This window comes from Cetorhinus maximus, chromosome 22 (genome assembly GCF_964194155.1).
Source record: "Cetorhinus maximus chromosome 22, sCetMax3.hap1.1, whole genome shotgun sequence".
In the NCBI taxonomy this organism is placed as follows: Eukaryota; Metazoa; Chordata; class Chondrichthyes; order Lamniformes; family Cetorhinidae; genus Cetorhinus; species Cetorhinus maximus.
Window position 1 is genome coordinate 52,958,294 of NC_135900.1, and position 17,856 is coordinate 52,976,149.

At 42.8% G+C, this 17,856-nt stretch overlaps 1 protein-coding gene across 6 annotated transcripts in view; it reads right to left on the reverse strand.

Annotated features, from left to right (window-relative positions):
- Positions 1-17,856, reverse strand: part of LOC144696699 (FYVE, RhoGEF and PH domain-containing protein 4-like) — a 428,322-nt gene that overhangs the window by 72,658 nt on the left and 337,808 nt on the right. For all 6 annotated transcript variants that reach the window (XM_078568320.1, XM_078568319.1, XM_078568321.1 and 3 more), the window contains 2 exons: positions 12,366-12,534; positions 972-1,473 (listed from right to left, as the gene is read on the reverse strand). In XM_078568320.1, the coding sequence (XP_078424446.1) occupies positions 972-1,473; positions 12,366-12,534 (671 nt within the window). The remainder of the gene's footprint in view (positions 1-971; positions 1,474-12,365; positions 12,535-17,856) is intronic.

Consider the following 17,856-nt stretch of genomic DNA (forward strand, 5'->3'; position numbering starts at 1 on the left):
CTCCTCATCTCAGTCCTAAATGATGAGCCCCTTATCCTGAAACAGTGCCCCCTTGCTCTATATTCCCCAGTCAGGGGAAACAACCTTATTATCTACCCCATCAAGCCTCTTCATAACCTTAAACAAAAACAAAAATTGCTGGAAAAACTCAGCAGGTCTGACAGAATCTGTGGAAAGGAAGACAGAGTTAACGTTTCGAGTCCGTATGACTCTTCATCAGAACTCAAGAGTTATGCGGACTTGAAACATTAACTGTATTCCTTTCCACAGATGCTGTCAGACCTGCTGAGGTTTTCCAGCAATTTTTGTTTTTGTTTCAGATTTCCAGCATCCGCAGTATTTTGCTTTTCTCTTCATAACCTTGAATGTTTCAATGAAGACAGCAAATGTGATATATAAAAAGGAAGTGAGAGGAGTGGAACAGTTTGAAGTGGAGGAGGTAGCAGAGAAAATGGGGAAGTCACCACAATGTGAACTGGAGTAAACAACACCTGTGCAATGCGTGCCACTAAATTCACAGAATTTATAGCAAAGAAATGGGTCATTCTGCCCAACCAGTCTATGGTCTACTAAAGCTTCCTCCCACCCTATTTCATCTAAACCTATCCTTCTATTGCTTTTTCTTTTATGCATTTATCTTGCTCCCCTTTAAGTGCAACTATCCTACTTGCCTCAACTATTCCACGTGAGTTGCACATTCAAACAACTAATGCCTAGATTTAATACTCCATTGCAGTCAACGTGTAAAGTAGGGCGGGTGTACAAATCGGTGTTTGACCCTAAACTGCACCGCCCCTCCACTTCAAATTAATTTGGATAATTATATACAATTTGCGTTGGTGGTGGGAAGATTTCTAATGATAGTACAGCATTTCCTTTATGGACAAACATTTGAAGCAAACTCTCAAATTAATAAATTACATTGTTTAATTGGAGTTTCCCCAAGGGTCAGCTTTTATAAGGTTTATTACCTTCTTTTCTGCATGCATTTCATTTTCGTTTTCCTTTTTTTGGATTTCTCCATTCCAACTTTTCTTTGATTCCAGAATGTTGTGTGTTTCTCTCTGTGACTCCTCTACATGTTTCCCATGTGGACTCTGGACTGCATGGAGGTCAGCTGCTCTTGTGCACAGATCTGTAGATGGCAATAGATTCAAGGTAGCAGTCTTTTGATTCTGGTTTGATTGCTTGCTGTCCATCATTGAATCAGCTGTACAAATGTTGGCTTCAGTGCTGCTGTTGTTTTGGCAATCTGTTGGAAGTGGTGCTACGAGTCCATTGGCTGGCTGAACCTCTGTATTTGGACTAGATTCTGCAACATGATTTGATTTCACTGTGTCTGCCCTCTGTCGTTGAAGTATAGGGTGGTCTGACAGGAATTTTGGTTGAGAGTGAATCAAAGTTCTTGCAGAATTTCGGGGCGAGTGTGACCCACTTTGAGCATTCTTTTTCTCATCATTAGAGTTAGCTGGACTGTCAAAATATAAAACTGTTGTTAATTCCAAATCATCAGTTAAATAACACTACACTCCCACCGCATTACAAAAAAGGGAAAAAAGATACACAAGATGGTTTCTTTCTTTGCTTCTTTGCAATACGAAGTGATGCACAAATGCAGTCCCAAAAGGGTAATACACCATTTCTATGAAAAAAATATACACTTGCTAAAACAAGCACACTCTGCAAGAGAACTTGTGAACTGAAGTCAGTCTCTGTTGTACTGTGATAAGAGATTGCTTCTTCCAAAAATAAATAACTTATTTGGTACCATGAAACAGTTCAGTGCACTAATGGAAATTAATTACCCAAATATTTTTCTCTCTCTTTTTCCTTGAAACTAACCCAGTTAAAGATCATGGCACTGTTCATAATCAAGGAGATATACCTGTCCAACCTGCAGATATTCTGACAAATGCAAGCAGTACCATTCCTCAGACAAGTTATCATAAGGTGTTCTGGTGGTGCAGGCTGCGCTGTTCATCCTCCTTTGCATTAGTCAGCGTCCCCTTCATACTCTAATTAGCTTACACTTAAAATGACGATGCAATCCTTCAAGTTGCAACAACCAGGTTGCTGTGAACTGTTCTTAATGAGTAGAGTCCAAAAAAGGAGTCACAGGAACATACAGGGAAACTGCTAGCTACAGTGTGTACTTATCCCCAAATCATTCCCATCTTTTGCCCTGCACCAAACACGACTCACCTCATTCACATCAATAATACGAAGTGGAATATACCAACCAAACTGCCACCCCCATTAATACCAAGTGGAATGCACTGACCTCGATGCCACCAAAGTACCAATAAGTGAAAAACAATAAGCACACTTTCACCATTATTACAGTCAAGACTAATAAAAGGCAAGGAGAGGTGAAAATTGGAGGGAGAAACAATTTAAGTAAAGGTTTTTATGCTCACTGCTGGCCTCCACCATTCAGCTTTTACTTATAGCCAAACCTATGAAGAAACTCCCAATTCATTGGCACAACGGCCTTATTGGCCATATTGCAGATGCTTTAGTGTAAATGTTTTCACTGTTTTCTCTCTCATTTTTAAATCAAAAATAGAAGATTAGAGTCAATAGATCCTCTTTTAAAATAAAAGTTGAAAGGAAACAAAAAAAAATAGCTGCAAGCGAATAGGTTTTTGTGGCCCCTAATCAAAGCAAGCAATGAGACTGGTGGAAACCAACATCACGAGAATGTACTTCTACTTTCCACTACAAAGCCAGCTACACATGTATTCTGCATTGTATTTTTGTAGGTGTCTTATTACACTTCTTTTTAGCACACTGGCATATCTCTATTTTTCTTTCTTTATCTATGTATTTCCTCATTCAAGGCAGCATTTCAATAAATCTCTGCAGTAGCCTCTCTCATGCCACAACTATAGTGCAGAACTCAAAACATTGTACAATACTCAGTGTGGTCAAACTAAAGTTTAATTTTCACACCTTAATTGCACCTTGACTCTATTCTTGCCAGAAACCTCACTATTCGATTACATTAAAAAAACAAATCATCAGTAACGGTAACCGCAAAAGTACCAGATTGTCGTAAAAATCCATCTGGTTTACTAATGTTTTTTGGGGAAGGAAATCTGCTGTCCTGGCTGACAGCTATATGGTTAACTTTTAGCTGCCCTCTGAAATTGCCTCAATTTCATCAAACAGCTACAAAAATGTTTAATAATGTCTAATGTGAACACACCACCCATCACTGACTTAGGCATCAGACATAACAAAGGCACAACCACCAACAGCCCAGTTGGATCTGAAAAGTTCTCCTCACCACTGGCAGGGGCGGCGGGGGGCGGGGGGGGGGTGTGTGTGTGTGTGTGTGTGTGTGTGTGGAAAGAGGTGCCAAAATGGAGACAGCTGTTCCATAGACAACCCATAGACAATGGTATAGAGTCAGGAGGGAGTGGCTCACAGTGTCCTCAACATCGACCTCAAACCCCATGAAGTCACACGGCATTGGGTTAAATATGAGCAACGAAATCTCCTGCTGGTTACAAACTACCGCCCTCCCTCAGCTGATGAATCAGTACTCCATGTTGAACACCATTTGGAAGAAGCACTGAGGGTAGCAAAGATACAGAATGTACTCCAGTTGGAGGACTTTAATGTCCATCACCAACAGTAGCTTGGTAGGACCACTACTAACCAAGCAGGCCAGGTCCTGAAAGATATATCTGCCAGACTGGGCCTGCGGTAGGTGGTGAGGGAACCAACAAAAGGGAAAAACCTACCTGTCCTCATCCTCACCAGTCATAGATGCATCTGTCCAGGACCTTATTGGTAGGAGTGACCAGCATTCCGTCCTTGTGGAGATGAACACCCATCATCACACTGAGAACACCCTCTGTTGTGTCATGTGGCACTACAGCTGTGATAAACGTGATAAGTTTAGTACAGGTGTAGCAGCGCAAGACTTGGCATCCATGAGGCGTTGTGAACCATCAGCAGCTACAAAGTCGTATACTGTTCCAATCTGTAACCTCATGGCCTGGCATGTTTCTCATTCTAAGATTAACAACAAGCAAGGAGACCAACCCTGGTCCAATGAAGAGTGCAAGAGAGCATGCCTGGAACAGCACCAGGCGTACCTAAAAATGAGGTGCCAATCTGGTGAAGCTACAACAGAGGACTACAAATATGCTAAATAGCAAAAACAGCATGCTATTGCCAGAACAAAGAGATCCCACAGCCAACAGATCAGGTCAAAGCTCTGTAGTCATGCCAGATCCCGTTGTGAATGGTGGTGGACAATTAAAACAAGAGGAGGCAGCTCCGTGAATGTCCCCACTCTCATTGATGGCAAATCCCAGCACATCACATCAGTATAAAAGACAAGACTGAATAATTTGTAAACAACTTAGCCAAAAGTATTGAGTGGATGGTCTATCTAATGGCCTCCTCCTGAGGTGCCCATCATAGACACCAGAATTCAGCTAATTCGATTCACTCCATGTGATATTAAGAAACAGCTGAAGGCATTGGATACAGTAAAGAATACAATCCTGACAACATCCCAGCTATGGTACTGAAGACTTGTGTGCCGAATTAGCTGCATCCCTACTCTGTTCCAGTGCAGCTGCAACACTGGCTTCTATTCAACAACATGGACAGTTGCCCAGGTATGTCCTACCACAAAAAGCAGGACAAATTAAATCCAGCCCCATCAATCCACCCTTAATGAAAGTGATGGAAGGTGTGCTATCAAGGGGCACTTACTCAGCAACAATTTCATCATCAATGCTTAGTTTGGATTCTGTCAGGACCACTCAGCTCCAGACATCAATACAGTCTTGGTCTTAACATCTTAACATGGATAAAAGAGCAGAATTCCAGAGGCGATAGGAGGGTAATTGCCCTTGTCATCATGGCAGCATTTGATTGAGCGTGGCATCGAGGAGCCCCAGTAAAATTGAAGTCGTTGGGAATATTTGCACTGGCTGGTGTTTTTTTTATTCTTTCACGGGATGTGGGTGTTGCTGGCTGGGCCAGCATTTATTGCCCATCCCTAATTGCCCTTGAGAAGGTGGTGGTGAGGCCATATGATGTAGGTACACCCACAGTGCTGGTAGGAAGGGAGTCATACCTAGCACAAAGCAAGATGATTGTGGTTGTTGTTAGGCAATCATCACAACACCAGGATCTGTCTGCAGGAGTTCCTCAGAGCAATAACCTTGGCTTAAACCATCTTCAGTTGCTTCATCAATGACCTCCCCTCAATCATAAGTTCAGAACTGTGGACGTTTGGTGATGATTGCACAATGTTCAGTTCTATTTGCAACTCCTCAGATGATGCCTGCGTGTAGCAGGATATGGACTACATTCAGGCTTCAGCTAGTAAGTGGAGAGTAACATTTAGGCCACACAAATGCCAGGTAATGACCATTTCCAACGAGAGAGTCTAATCACTTCCCCTTGACATTCAACGACATTACCATTGAAAAATACCGTGGGAGGAGGTGTAAGGGGGCCTGGGATTGCCATTGACCAGAAAATGAACTAGATCAGCTACATAAATACAGTGGCCACATGAGCAGGTCAGAGATTGGCTAATCAAATGTGAGTAACTCACCTCCTGACTCCCTAAAGCCTGTCCACCATCGACAAGGCACAAGTCAGACATGTGATGGAATATTCTCCACTTACCCTGCATGAATACAGCTGCAACATCCCTCAAGAAACTCAACACCATCCAGAACATAGGAACTCATTAGATTGTCACCCTATCCACCAGCTCACGCATTCATTCCCTCCACCACCAACAGCACCTTGTAGCTGCAGCATATTAACATCTACAAGATGCACTGCAACAATTCATTAAGGTTTCTTCAAAAGCACCTCCCAAATCTGCAACATCTATTGCCTAAAATAACAAGGGCAGCAGTTGCAAGGGAACACTGCCACTTGCTACTTCCCTTCCAAGTTATACATCATCCTTACTTGGAAATATATTGCCATCCCTCCATCATCACTGGGTCAAAATCCAGGAACAGTTGGTGTACCTTCACCACCTGGGCTGCAGCAGTTCAAGAAAGGGGATCACCACCACCTTCTCAAAGGCAATTAGGGATGGACAATAAATGCTTGCCTTGCCAGCGATGCCTACATCCAATTTACAAATAAAAAGAAAGGCACTTCACATCTGATGATTAAATACTATATGCACTTTTTGCCCGCTCCATCTTTTCAAAACCTCATGCAGCTTCCTCAGATCTTCAGGATTATTTACTATGCTCCCTATTTTAGTATCCACAAATTGGGATTCTACAATGAATAGAAGATTAAGAGGACTGTGAAGAAAACAGGATTTATACATACACAGAAAGACCTGTGATCATGACAGTGGCATAGTTTGCCTACTGATCAATGTTGCGTATTTTATATGCCTCAGAGCTATTCAGAGATTACACTAGTTTCTATGCGTGTAACAGGTTTTATTCACAGTGCTTTAAAATGTCTGTTCCATGCTTACAGCTCCAGCTTCTAGCAACTTCTACAGTTTATTTTTCACCAAGTCCACACCCAGGCTTAACTAATCAAGCACAGTGAGCATTAATAGTAAAATGGACTCACATAATCAAACACAGAACAATTGACCACTACAATTAAATTAGCCTGCCAACAATTCAACACTTTTGAGGATGTTTGTGACCTCCTGCCCAGTGGAAATACGGTACTAGCACCACAAAAATAGTTGGCTATGAATGACCACCCTATTCCTGCTGACAATATACTCCAAAGACCTATCAAAGAATGCCCACCTGACTCAGGTGGTAGACCCTTTAATATGTAAATTGGGGTTTTATGACATAGATTACACTCTGCCAGCCAGTTGCTCAAAAACCACACAGCTCAACATCTACTCCCACTCATTTACTGTCTTTCCATTTCCAATGCAGTTCATTACCATCCTCCTGCTGTGTGGAATTATCCAAAACCCAGAAAAGTTTAATAATCCCTCAAACTGCTTTTAAACTTGATAAACAAGTAAGTATATATAGCTTTGATCTACTGAAACTTTGGTATACTTGGGTTGTAGTAGGTCCCACACCCTAAATGTTATACTGCATTAGATTTAAGTTCAATACTGGATTTAATAAAGTACCTGTGGTGTAAACCACTACTTTTTTGGATTATACTACCTACACTGTACCTCACTGACACCTAATAACAAAACCAAATGTCCATGACACATTCGATGATTTGCTCCATTGTGAGCAATGTTAATTATTCATGGAACTCCTCTAAACCTTTGGTACTGAATTGGTTGTGGTATGTACTAATTTGTCATAACCAATCCGATTTGGGCTGTAGTGCCCATGTGACTTGTCATCTCTAATCAGATTCCAGACTGGATTATGCATGTGATTTGTTAAACACAATCCAGTTCTGGGTTGTAATGTGCATGATTTGTCCTATCCAATTGAATTCCAGGTTGTAATATACATGTAATTTGTTATACCAAATTAGATAATGATTTTCTTAGATAGTACATTAATTTGGAGAGGCATTAAGAAAAACTAAATGATAAAAATATGTGGAAATCACAGAAAAGTTAAATTTACTGGAAAGTTTATTGTCCTGATTCTATACACCTTAAAAACATTGCCTAATAGAAATCTATCAATCTCAGTTTTGAAATTTTTAACTGATCTAGCCTCAACAGCTAATGGGGAAGAGAATTCATTCTTCTATTATCCTTTACGTGAACATTGCTGAATTCACCTCTGATGACCAAATTCTAATTTTAAGCCTCATACCCCATTATTCTGGACATTTTCACCATAGGAAATTGTTTCTTTCGATATACCCTATCAAATCCTTTAATCATCTTAAACACCTCAATTAGTTCACCCTTTAAATCTTTCATATTCAAGGAAATACATGCCTAGCATATGCAACCTTCCTCCTCAATTAACCCTTTTAGTCTTAATATTATTTTGGTGAATCTGTGCTACATCCCTTCTTAGGCAAATGTATTCTTCCAAAGGTAGAATCCTCAAAACTGAATGCAATACCTAAGATGTGGTTTAGCTAGAGATTTATATAACTGTAATGTAACTTCTATTTCTTTGTATTCCAGCCCCTTGAGATAAAGGCTAATGCTCCATGAATGCCCCTTAGCATTTATGAATATTTTCTGTAGCAGTCTGCTAGTCTTTAGTGATTTCTATGCACTATGGTTTCTTTCTGGTCCTCCACAGTTCTTAGCTTCTCACCTTTCAGAAGATCCTCTGAACTATTTTTCTTAGGTCCAAAGTGGATGACCTCATACTTTCCCCACACAGTTTTGCTGACTTACTTAATCTACCAATGCCACTTTGCGTCTTTCTGCTTCCATCTACAGTAATTACTGGGCCACCTAATTTAGTGTCATCAGTGAACATGGATACACAGCTTCATTCCTTCTTTTATGTCATTGATAAATGTAATGAATACCTGAGACTCCAGTGCCAATCCCTAGGGGACACCACATGCTCCATTCTCAAACGGCCGTGGAGGTGGGACCAGTGGTAGACTGGCCCACAAATTTCCACCAATGGTTGACATGCCAGTTTGCCCTCTGCACTCTTCTCCTCTGGAGATATTTCCTCCACAGCTTCCTACCTCATAGTTCCCCAAACCCCAACAGCCCACTTCTATCTCCTTCGCAAAATCCATAAACACGACTGTCCTGTAGATCCAGCATTTCAACCTGTTCCTGCCCCATTGAGCATATTTCTTCCTCTCTTGACTCTATTTTTTCTCCCCTTGTCCAGTCTCTTCCCACCTACATCCTTCTTCTGACTCCCTATGTAATTTCGATAATTTCCAGTTTCCCAGCCCTAACCGCTTCTACTTCCTATTCACTATGGAAGTCCAATCTCTCTACACCTCCATCCCCCACCAGGACAGTCTGAGGGCTCTCCGCTTCTCGCTTGAACAGAGACCCAAACAATCCCCACCCACCACCCCTCTACTCCACCTGGCTGAGCTTGTTATCTCCTTGAACAATTTCTCCTTTAATTTGTCTTACTTCCTCCAAATAAAAAGTGTTGCTATGGATACCCACATGGGCTCTAGTTATGCCTGTCCTTTTGTGGAGTATGTGGAATATTCCTTGTTCCAGTCCTACTCAGGCCCCCTCCCCCAACTCTTTTTCCAGTATATCAATGACAGTATCAATGTTGCTTCCTGCTCTTGCCCGGAAATGGAAAACTTATCAGCTTTGCTTCCAATTTCCACCCTTCTTTCACCTTCACATGGTCCATCTCCAACACTTCCCTTCTTTTCCTTGACTTCTCTGTCTCAATTTCTGGAGATAGGCTATCTACTAATATTCATAATAAGCCATTGACTCCCACAGCTACTTCAACTACAATTCCTCACAACCTGCTTCCTGTAAGGACGCCATTCCTTTATGCCAGTTTCTTTGTTGCATCTGTTCTGATTCTATCTTCCACAACAGCACTTCTGATATTACTTCCTTTTTCCTCAACCGAGGATTCCCTCCCACTGTGGTTAACAGGGCCCTCAACCGTATCTGACCCGCATCTGACTCAGGAAATCCGGCAGCTGAAGGGAGGTGAGAACTGCCAAGTCCAACAAGTAAATGCCTTTCCACTACTGCTGTTAAGTAGGATTTTGACCCAGCGATGTTGAAGGATTGGCAATATATTTATAAGCCAGAATGGTGCATGACTTGAAGGGGAACATGGAGGTGGTGTTGTTCCCACTAGCCTACTGCCCTCGTTCTTCCAGGTGGTACAGGTTGCAGGTTTGCGTGGTCTGATTAAGAAGCCTTGGTGAGTTTCTGCGGTGCTTCTTGTCGATGGTACACATTGCTGCCACTATGCGCCTGTAATGGAGGGATGAAGATTTAAGTTGGTGGATGGGATGTCAATCAAACAGGCTGCGTTATCCTAGATATCCTAGACGGTGTTGAGTATTTTGAGTGTTATTGGAGCTGCACTCATTCAGTCAAGTGGAGAGTCTTCCATCACACTCCTGACTTGTGCATTGTAGGTGCAAAGTCTTTGCAGAGTCAAGAGGTGAGTTACTCACTATAGAATACTCAGCCTCTGACCTCATTGATGATGCATCTGGAGATGGTTGGGACTAATATACATTTCCCTAAGAAATCCTGCAGTGATGTTCTAGGTATTTGTGCAAGGTATGACTCCAGCAGTGAGGAGCATTCTCCTGATCCTCATTGACTTCAATTTTACTTGATGCCACACTCAGTTAATTGCTGCCTTGATGTCAAGGGCAGTCACTTTCACTTCACCTATGGAATTAATCTCCTCTGTCCGTATTTGAATCAAGGCTGTAACGCGCTCAAGGAATCCAAGAGAATCCTGGTGAAATACAATTCTGCTGCTATTGATCCTCACTGTGATTCATGGATACCCAGTGTTGAGCTGTTAAATCTATCCCATTTAGATGGGACAGTGCTGCATAATACAGTGTCTTTCTTCCATCTGTGTGGAGAGGGGATTTCTTCTCTACACACACTCTGCAGTGGTCACTCCCATCAATGCTGTCTTGGCGAGATGATCTGCTACTGTTAGAATGGTAAGGATGAGGTCAAGTAGGTACTTCCTTTGTATTGGTTCTGTCACCACCTGCCACTGGCCTAGTCTGGCAGATATGTCCTTCAAGACTTGTCCAGCTTGGTCAGTAGTGGTGCTACCAAGCCACTCTTGATGATGGACGTTGAAGTCCCCACTCAGAGTACAATCTGTGCCCTTGTTACCCTCAGTGCTTCTTCCAAGTGGCTTTCAACATGAAGGAGGAGTATTGATTCGTCAACTGAGATAGGTCAGTAGGTAGTAAGCAGCAGGAAAAATTCCTTTCTCATGTTTGATCTGCTGCCACGAGACTTCATGTGATCTGCAGTCAATGTTGAGGACTCCCAGGGCCACCCACTCCTAACTATACACCATTGTGCTGCCAACTGTGATGGGTCTGTCATCAGTGGGACAGGGCATACCCAATGATGTTGATGGAGGAATCCGGCCATTGACTGTAAACTATGATTCTGTAAGTAAGACTATCTCAGGCTGTTGCTTTATTCGTCTGTGGGACAGCTTCCCAATTTGGCACAAGTACCCAGATGTTAATGAGGTGGACTTCAGGGTGTGTTGTATCTGTATCTGGTGCCTGAACTGATGCTCAGTGGTCCAACTAGTTTTATTCTTATTACAATTTGTTGTAGTAGGAGCATAGGAACATAGTACTTAGGAGCAAGAATAGGCCATTTGCTCCTTCGAGCCACTCGATAAGATCTGGTTGTGGTCTCAACTCCACCTTCTTGTCTGCTCCCTCAAAGCTGTTGACTCATTTGTATATCAAAAATCTACCTAACTCAGCCTTGAATAAATTCAATGATCCAGTCTCCATTACTTTATGGGGAAGAGACTTCAAGAGACTAACAATTTTGAGAGAAAACACTCCTTCTCATTTCCATCTTATTCCCCTAGTTCTAAGCTCCCCCACAAGAGGAAACATCCTTCCAGTATCCACCCTATCAAGTCCATGCAGGATCTTACATTTTTCAATAAGGTCACTTCTCATTCTTCTAAATTCCAATAGGTATAGGCCCAATCCCATCATTCCAGGAATGAGTTATACAACTGAATGGTTTGCTGGATCATTTCAGGGGACCGTTAAGAGTAATATTACTTTTTTTTTACTTCAGAGCCCCAAATTTAATCTGGATTAAGAATCAGGTGGACAGGATGTGAGGCAGGCGTTAAAAGGCCTTGACTGTGGCAGTGTGAGGTCTGGGCAATTCTAACTCCTGGGCCTTTTCTACGTTCCCTGAAACAGATGGGAAATGGCAGCTGGTTAATGGGCAAGAGTACAATTTGAAATGGCAGGGATCTTTGGGTCAGACTGAGCCAGTCAGATGAGTCATGGGGAGGAGTTTTCAGGAGACTCTTACATTCAGGAATCGGGGAGTGGAGTGGGGGTTGGCGAGCCAGACCACAGAATTGCAAAACTTCTCTTGTGGTGCCTACAGGAGTATGCCGGTCCCATAAGGAAAGAAAAAATGTAAAGAATGTTTGTATTTGAACTCAGTAATTTGGCCCCTCTTCCTAAAATCCTTCCTAAATCTTGGAAAAAAAATGCTGTGTTATAACATTGATGAGTTTCTTCAGCTGGTTGACATTCAGAATAATGTCTAAACTAAATATTAAAAAGCTTGGGAATTGCTGTTCCACTAGTCACTTTTCCACGTTTGAAAGGATGGCGAGCATAAGGCAAGATTCTGTGAGAAGAGGTATAGAACGAGAAGGGGAAAAGATGTGGCTCAGTAAGAATGGCTGTACAAATATGACTATTAGTTTACAAACATTATGTATTACCTGCCTCCTTGAAACCGATTTATGAGGTCAGACACCTTGCCAACTTTCTCCTTGCACGTGTTGGATGGTAAGGTCTCCATCCCGGTCTGTGCACTGTGTAATGCCTTGTTTTCAGGAGTTTGGATTGTTTGTTTTGTTGAACTCTGAAGGTGTAAAGGTTTTCGAGGCACTGAGTAAAAAGGAAAAAATTCATTTATGATTCATGAGTTGTTTTGACACAGAAAATGGCAAACAATCAAAAATTATGCAATGTAATTTTTAGGCCAAGATTTTGCAAAAAAAAGCTTTCCAGTTTCAGTATCTTTTTGCTTTATATATAAGTTGATTTGATATCAATTTTTTCATGAAAATCAAAAATGTTTGCATACTCATATGATTATTAACCAAGAGAAATGTAAATTGTTAATAAATTAATAATACAGCTACACATTTCCATTGCATGAGTTTGTGTTGAACACATTCCTGAATATACCACATAGTTAGCACAAAGCAATTAAACTCCAAAGGCAAAAGCAGAAAGTAACCCAAATTTCCAGTCAGACTCATGAACAATTTCTAAAGGTTCCAGAGAAACATAAAAAATAAGTGTTATAAAACAATTCACCATCCAGTGGTATGCACATCCCCTGACTATCCTTTGGCATCACCCATCCTGCATCCTATCTACTTTTTCTGTGTCTATGTACATTTTCCATATCTCTGGCAACCTAACCTTAGCAATGACCCTTACTCTTCCACGTTCCCTCTCTATGCCTCAGGTCCTGCTCCAAGGCTGCATCTTCAACATAGCTTGCTTTCCACTTTCATCCTTTATCTCCCAAGTTAAATCTTTCAATTTCCCTATCTTGTATGTATTTCTTTTATTATAAGTGTCATCCTGAATCAGGTCATGAGTTCAAGCTGCACTCCAGGGTCATGAGCAGTTAATCCAGGCTGAAATTTCAGTTTATTGCTGAGAAACTGCTTCATTGTCAGATGTGTCTTCATTCAGAGTTCCATAGAGAAAATCTGCAAACACACACACATACATACATACATACATACAAACACACACATTAACAAATTCAGAAGTTACAACTGCTTGCGAAAATTGTCTCAACTACACAATGGAATCACATGTCAAAGCTTATGTAATTGAACCTTCAAATCAAAATTACATGAAATGTTCACATCCTAATGAAGAATGTAATTTGAGAAGGAAAGTAAATAACCACTAGCTTCCGATTTCTTATAAGTTCTACAATGGAAAAAGAATAAAACACAATGCGGGAAATTTTGGAAAAGGCCAGTAATCAGGAATGGCGTTCACAACCCATGATTAACCCCTGCCCATTCATTGTAATGCAGGCAGTGCATAGTGATGTGCAGTCTGGCACTAAGTGTACTGCTGAGTCATTACACACCTTAGCAGGGGGCCCAAATTCATGTGAGGCTAGCATCACTTGAAGCTAACCTGCAGTACTAAAGGCTAGCCCGCACCTCTTAAAGGAGAGGTGCATTTTGGCTAGAACAGCAGCTAGAACTGGTTAAAGAGAAGTTTATGAGCATAAAGAGATCTGGAAATGGCACAACATGCCATACAGCATGCCCCAAAGATTTCCCATAGAGAACTGGAAGCCGTGGTGCACAGGATGAACAGGCAGAGACAGATTATTCTCCCTCAAGAAGCCAAGAGGCCCTCCAGAAAGACACAACCAAAGTAGTGGGAGCAGAAAGCTGTCATGGTCAATGCCAGCAATCTAGCTCCAAGAACCTAGATTAAGTGTTGCAAAAAGTTCAATGATCTCACATGAGTAGTTTAAGATAAGTGAATGCATCTTCACATGCCATATCCTTACAAGCAGCCTTCCTCAGTTTTTCATTCATCATCTTTCCTTCCCTAATCAACAGTCTCACTAAGAGCAACTCTCCACAACCTTCAGAGCCCTTCCTCATGCTCACACACTTAGCACTGCTGCATGCCTTACACTCACATCTCACACCTTGCACACTGCTATTCAACCGTGGTAGGCACATCATCTAAACACATTGTACCACACTCACCGACACATTTATCTCACTCTCACAGGACAAGGGGACCCATAATTGGAAGCAGTAGCACCTAACTAGCTAGGAATAGGCACAGCTACATGTCTCACCCTCCCATGGAGAATACTGTGCTGGAGATCATTGGTACGGCCACAACTGAGACTGTGACCAGCAACGGGGATGAAACCACAGAGGATGACAATGTGCTCCTACCTAGTCCACCTTCTCACACCCCTCTTCCTCATCATCCCACACCAGCTAGCACACTTCGCATCAGAAGTATGTGTGTTTGTCACAAACTCCATTTTGGAACTTTGTGCTTTGTAGCACCCAATAATCCAGTTTTGCTTCCAATCCCAACATCTGGTCCTTTCTGTTTGTGAATCTTTCCAAGTTAAAATTAGGTGTCAGAATTACTACATAGCAATATTGACTATGAAAGTACATCACAGTAGCCGAGACTCATGAGAGAAGCATGTTTGTGAGGTTCTGAAAGGCACTTTATAAACTAAAAGGTAGAGTGGAACCATAGCCATACCATCAAGGGAGGAGGTTGTATGGGAAGCTAGGGAAGGGACCACACACTATTGAGAAGGAGGTTAGTGGCAGTGAAGGGGCAATCTCCTGAAATGGAGCTTGCAGCGCATGCAGACACTTCTGATACAGTGTGCTGGCTGGCACTGGATGCATATTGGTGAGGGGTTAGTGGCACTCGCCTGATGTTCCCCAGAAATACGCAGAGTAGGCAGATCATAACATCAATCAGCGAGGGGGAGGGTTGGGGAAAGCAGGGGGTCGGCGGGCGGGGTTGCAGGAGATAAGGGGCCCAGAAACATGAGGAGCACCAGGGTTCATGATTCCTCTCCATGGCCCTGAGTGCTGCTGGGCTCCTCCAGAGTGGCCCAGTCAGCAGAACTGTGGCTTCAATCCCAATGCTCTGTTATGACGTTCTGTGTGGGACTCTGGCTCCCATTGTACACAAGCTGGCCACCTCTGGCTGCATTGTGGAATCATGAGCCAGATGTCAGTAGATAACCCTTATCACCCACCAGCCACTCTTTGATGGTTGAAAGACTGAGGGGACAGAATGGTTCAGAACAAGAGCATCATGACTGCTGCCAGGATAGTATGCCAGCTTGTTGTACTGGGTGTGGACACACACTAACTGAACATTCAGCCGTTGTGGTACACGCCAGCAATGAGATACAATGCCCACAAAGCCACATGTGTGTAGTCGATGATACACTACAGCATGAGGAAACCCATTATTCTGGAATAGTCATGTGCATGCTCCACTTGCTTCTCTCTGTTCAAGGGGAATAGAATCAAGTTCCCTCTCCTGGCATAAAGAGCTCCTGTCACCTCTTTGATTTACCCCGGAGAGGGGCAGAGAGCGAACCTGATTGGAGAACGCATCGGAGACAGCTGCTTCAGCTTTAGCTCAAGAACAGCAAATTTGAAGAACAAAAGCAACAAGTGACATCACAGGAAAATCATAAGTTCATTGGTTGGTGAGGAACTGCTGTTAGGGAGTGTCTTTAAATAGCCGTAAATTAGAAAAGCGTATCATCTTTAAAGAAGTAGCTACTTGGATTTAAGTAAGAAACACTCGGAGTAGGGGTGTAAATTTAAGTCAGGGCCAGTAAAATAAAGTAATACAAGTAAACCAAAATACATTAAAATTAATGTAAGGGAAGCAAAGTTAGGACATGGCAGGGCAGCTCAGTCATGTGGAATGCATGCCCTGTAATATGTGGGAAGTCATGGATACTGCTGCTGTCCTAGATGACCATATGTGCAGGAAGCACTGCCAGCTGCAGAAACTTGAGCTCCAGGTTTCAGAGCTCAAGCAGTGGCTGGAGTCACGGTGGTGCATCTGTGAGGCTGAGGGCTAGGTGGATAACACATTCAGAGAGGTGGTCACACCGCATGCTAGCAGCATTGAGGCAGAAAGAGAATGTGAGACTGCCAGGCAGCCCAAGAGAACCAGACACTTAGTGCAGGAGCCCCTTGGGATCCCACTCGCAAACTAGTTTTCTGTTTTGGATACTGCTGAGGGCGTTGAGTTCGCAGAGTAGTCCAGTCAGAGCCAAGTTTGTAGCACCACGAGCAGCTCGGTTATACAGGAGGGGAGGAAGAAGAAAGGAAGAGCAATAGTGATAGGGGATTAATTAGTTAGGAAACAGACAGGAATGTCTGCAGCCGTAGCTGTGACTCCAGGATGGTATGTTGCCTCCCTGGTGTCAGGGTAAAGGATATCACTGAGTGGCTGCAGGACATTCTTCTGCAGGAGGGTGATCAGCCAGAGGTCATGGTCCACATTGGTACCAATGACCTAGATAGGAAGGGGGACGTGGTCCTGCGATCAGTATTTAGGGAGCTTGGTCAAAAATTAGCAAGCAGGACCTCAAATATAGTCATCTCCGGATTACTCCCAGTACCACATGCAAATGAGTACAGTAATAGGGGGATAAGGAGATGCATGAGTGGCTGGAAAGATGGTGCAGGAAGGAGGGCTTTAGATTCCTGGGGTACTGGGACTGGCTCTGGGGAAGATAGCACCTGTAGAAGCCGGACAAGTTGCACCTGAACAGAGCCAGGACTGAGTTCCTCGTGGGGCGTTTTGCTATGCTGTCAGCGGGGCTTTAAACTAACTCGGCAGGGGTGTGGGAACCAGGAGGGAGTATCAGAGAGGAATACCAGGGTGCCCAAAATACTGGGAGTGACAGATAGCACTAGTACAGAGAATAGTAAGTTAATAGGTAGAGCCGGAATAAGGGAGAAAGTCGTGTAGTATAAATCAGGGTTACTGTGCATCTACGTGAATGCGCGGAGTATAGTAAATAAGATTGGGGAGTTACAGGCGCAGGTTGCCATATGATGTTTGGCGACAACAGAGACCTGGCTCAAAGAAGGGCAGGACTGGGTGTTAAATATTCCTGGGTACAAGGTGTTCAGAAAAGATAGGAAAGGAAGGAAAGGAGGAGGGGTGGCAGTATTGGTAAAGTAGAGCATTGCAGTGCTGGAGAAAGAGGATATCCCAGAGGGTTCAAAAGCAGAATCAATTTGGCTAGAGCTAAGGAACAAAAATGGTGCAATTACATTGCTCGGTGTAGTCTTTGGACTGCCAACTAGTGGGAAGGATGTAGAGGAATAAATCTGCAGGGAAATTACAGATAAAGGCAGACGTTATAGAGTAGTTATAAAGGGGGACTTTAATTATCTGAATGTAGATTGGGACAGTGGTACTGTAAAGAGTGGAGATGGGCGAGAGTTCCTAGATTGTGTTCAGGAGAATTTTCTACACCAGTATGTGTCCAGTCCAACAAGAAAGGAGGCACTGTAGGACCTGGTTCTTGGAAATGAGACGGGCCAAATAGATCGAGTGGTGGAACTTTTAGGTGACATTGTATCGTAAGATTTAGGATGATGGTAGAAAGGGACAATCTGCAATCCAAAGTAA